We start from the raw sequence: 3,943 nt of genomic DNA, 5'->3' as shown, positions 1-3,943 counted from the left end.
TATCCTCAGGTGTGGATGCTTTACCCCAGAGTTTGGTGTCATCGGTGAACTTGGCCAGTCTGCTTCTGACACCAATGTCCACATCATTGAAGAAGATGTTAAACAGCATAGGCCCTAGGACAGAGCCTTGTGGGACCCCACTGGTCACAGCGCACCAAGACAGTTGGCTCCCATCGACCACCACCCTCTGGGTCCTACTGCGGAGCCAGTTCCCCAGTCAGTAGATCGTGGTGACATCAAGGCCGCAGTTAGCCAGTTTAGCCAAGAGGTGATCGTGGGATACCAGATTGAAGGCTTTTTTAAAGTCAAGGTATACAACATCGATCTGTTCCCCCTTATCCAGGTGATATGTCACCTTGTCATAAAAGGAAATGAGGTTGGTCAGAGAAGACCTACCCGCAACAAACCTATGCTGGGTATCTCTCAGGATATTGCCTTCAGCTAGTCTGTTAAGGATGGCCTCCTCGATGATCTTTTCCAAGACCTTCCCCAGGATAGAGGTCAGGCTGATGGGCCTGTAGTTTGCCGAATCTACTTTCCTCCCTTTCTTAAAGATAGGCACGACATTGGCCCTCTTCCAATCATCAGGCACTTTACCAGAGCACCAAGAGCTCTTAAAGATCCGTGCCAGGGGCTGAGCTATGATGCTCGCCAGCTCCTTGAGTACCCTTAGGTGTAACCCATCAGGGCTGGCTGACTTGAAGGTATCCAGGCTGTCAAGGTGTTCCTTCACAAGGTCAGCTTGGATGGAGGGCAAGGACTGTCCCTCACACGGGCCTCCCTGACCCATAGTGGGCAGGGGTGTCCCATGGAACTGATGGAAAAACTGAAACAAAGTACCCATTTAGCAAGTTAGCTTTTTCCTGGGCATCAGTTGTCAGTTGCCCCATCTCTTTCCTCTTTCCCTTCCGACTTACGAGCTGGAGGCAACTCTCCACGCTGCCAGCTCTGCTCCATGATGTACTGCAGTTGTGCGCAGCACAGGCATTTATAGGCCAAATTATGGGCCTCATCAGGCCAGTATCCGATATAGGCAATTTTCTTTTTATCGGTACCAATCCAATATTGGACGGACGTATTGGTGCACCTCTAATTTAATACAATTTCTGATCATTTAAACCGGTTAATGTGTAATGTCTGTCCCTGGCCCAACTGTTCCCATGACTGCATTAAGTCCAACAAACAAGCAGAAAGGAAAGGTATGACTTACAAAGAACTTCCAGGTGCTTTATTTGCCACAGCATTTGCAGGGGGCAGGTCAGATTGGGATGCTTTTTATTTCTTCTCCACCTGAAAAAGTCTGTTCACTCCCCTTCCCTTATTCCCTGTTTAGAGAACTCTGCTCTAGAATCAAAATTGCTACATTTGGGTTTTCATTTGTCATTTTCACTATTCATGCAGCAGAGGAGGCTGATAAACATGGATGCGTGCACTGGGGACAGATTTCATTTCCCAATTTTTTCAGGGATTTCTTTCCAACCTCTGTCCCTGATTTATAGTATGGCTTCTGCTATATTATGCAAATATTGTGTCCCTTTTCCTGCAAAAGTATTTTTAAAATAGACTCTTCATATTTAGTTCTGCAAACAGGTTTCCCATGGGAAAACAGATGACGTTCACTTCTCAGTTTTATGATATGTACAGAATATATCCCGTTATCATGAGCCACTGCAGAGCAGGGCTATGAACTGTTAGGAGAGCATACCAAGTAAAGCAATGAAAAGTAGGTTAGAATTTAAAAAAAAAAAAAAAAAAAAAGGATTTACTTCATTTCAGGGTAGTGGTTCACAATTTATTACAGTATATCATGTTCCTTTACTTGGACTGTAAATTACCCAGCTTGTAATACAAACCTTTATTTATCATAAGATAGATGCTATCAATTTGGCTTTTGCAAAAATAATGAAGTAGTAAGTGCTGTTTGCTATGCAATAAAGAGGCAGAAACTAGGGATAAAAACATGCCAAACTTTAAAAAGCATAAAGAATGGTGCTGGTTTGTACCACCAATACTAATGCCTGGGAAACACTCATATGCAAGATGGATCTCACTGTGCCTTTTATATTCTTCAACCTTCTAGACATTCATCTTTATATTCAAGTTATCTAGTAAAAATTTGAAAATTATCATCTAGGTGTAGATGTAACTTTAAACTATCAAAGGTCAAAGATGCATGAAAGAAGCTGTTCCATACATTTCTTATTTCATTTTCTTTGAAAGTAAACATGATGGCATGTATCCTATTTTTCTTCATGGAACTTGGGTGTAGAAAATGTGGTCAGACTCAGTTATTCCTGCAGGTGTTCCACTGGTAGCTAAGTATATGGTAGTGGCTCTGGACATGACTTGTGTCCAGTGGTTTTTCTTTTGTCTCATATACAAGCAGTTCAGGATGTTATCCGCTATAATACTGTTTTTTTTAAGAGCGGGCGGTGAATATCAGTTTACTCACAAAAAGTAAAAAGTCTCAAGTTACCACATTGTAGCTTGATTGGATGCTATGATGATTAATACTACAGGAAAAATACAGATCAGCAGTTTGCCAGAGCCTGTGGATCTTTTATGTACTTGCTTTCCAAAACCTATTTTACAAATTCCTGCAACACTTGCACAGTTGCCACTGTTTTCATCTGACTGCACTGTTATATGGAGAAATAACAGAGGAATATATTTGAATGAAACTCTAAATTCTCCTATTTTGAAACAATTGCTTCCTTTGGCTACCACTGCCAAGTATTTCTTCTTTCTGGGACAGAAACAAAGTAAAGACAAAGTCCAGAGAATCTAAACAAAGCTGTTTTAGCTACACTTTCTATGAAATATTATGCAACTGGCTATCCATTTCAAAGAGGATCCATGATTATGTCTTAAATAATTAGATAAAGAAATAGTTGTATGTACTGAGAAACAAAAGCTACACTGGTGATAAATATGGATAGGATATCCTTCTAGAATGTCATGGTCCAAGTGGTTTATTATATCTATGCATCATAATAGCTGTAAAGAGGAGTGTATGTTTTTTCCATTTTGAAAAACCTTATAACATTAATCTTAAATGTAAGCTTTTTGTTGGCACTTAATGTCCTGATGGGACATGGGAATCGCACTCTTAAATTACTTCTGTGTCTCCCATCAGAACTTCCTTGTTCAGCTATGGCCTGTTTGCATCACTGAATCTTTTATTTTATTTTTTTATTTTTATTTTTTTTAGTGTTCTGGGCTGCTATCAAAATGCCATCTTTGCAATCTCCATTGTGTTGGTTTTCAAATAGCAATGAATGCTGAATAGAAATATACAGGAGCAAATTTCTGTTGAGATTTAAGTGACACTTTCTAATAATTTCTTTTTAATTACAGAGCAAAGAGATTGCATTCCAGCTTCATGAGGATTTAATGAAAGTTCTTAATGAGCTTTACACGGTAAGCACATTTATTTAGCTTCTGTTGCAAGACTTTCTGTGTTATGTACTTTATAACATAACAATTCACCACACAAAAATAACACAACGTTTTTGTGAACACAAAGTTAAATCATTCTTTTTTCCACATAATATGCTTACCTGAGCTGTATGCATGTCATGAGTTGCAGTCAGATAAGGTTAGTGCAGTGAACACCTTAATTATGGGTTGAAATTTTCTGCTTTATCCTCAGTACATTTTCAAATCATTCATCAGTTTTGTAGGCATTTACCTTTCAAAGTTTCAGAACTTTTACACACTCATAGTTTCATAGTTGGTAGGGTCAGAAGGGACCTAATGAGATCATCAAGTTCAACCCCCTGCCATGGGGACAGGAAAGAATGCTGGGTTCAAATGACCCCAGCTAGGTGATTATCCAGCCTCCTTTTGAAGACCCCCAGGGTAGGAGCCAGCACCACTTCCCTTGGAAGTTGGTTCCAGATCCTAGCCGCCATGACTGTGAAGTAGTGCCTCCTAATATCTA

The 3,943-nt window shown here is 40.0% G+C and overlaps 1 protein-coding gene across 3 annotated transcripts in view; it reads left to right on the top strand.

The window, feature by feature from the left end:
* SRGAP1 (SLIT-ROBO Rho GTPase activating protein 1) overlaps window positions 1–3,943 on the top strand; it is a 224,881-nt gene that overhangs the window by 133,563 nt on the left and 87,375 nt on the right. For all 3 annotated transcript variants that reach the window (XM_019543304.1, XM_019543303.1, XM_019543305.1), the window contains exon 4: window positions 3,358–3,420. In XM_019543304.1, the coding sequence (XP_019398849.1) occupies window positions 3,358–3,420 (63 nt within the window). The remainder of the gene's footprint in view (window positions 1–3,357; window positions 3,421–3,943) is intronic.

The sequence above is a fragment of the Crocodylus porosus genome, unplaced genomic scaffold, assembly GCF_001723895.1.
Source record: "Crocodylus porosus isolate Cpor-Errol unplaced genomic scaffold, CroPor_comp1, whole genome shotgun sequence".
Taxonomy (NCBI): domain Eukaryota; kingdom Metazoa; phylum Chordata; order Crocodylia; family Crocodylidae; genus Crocodylus; species Crocodylus porosus.
This window is presented reverse-complemented; position numbering and strand designations above follow the sequence as displayed.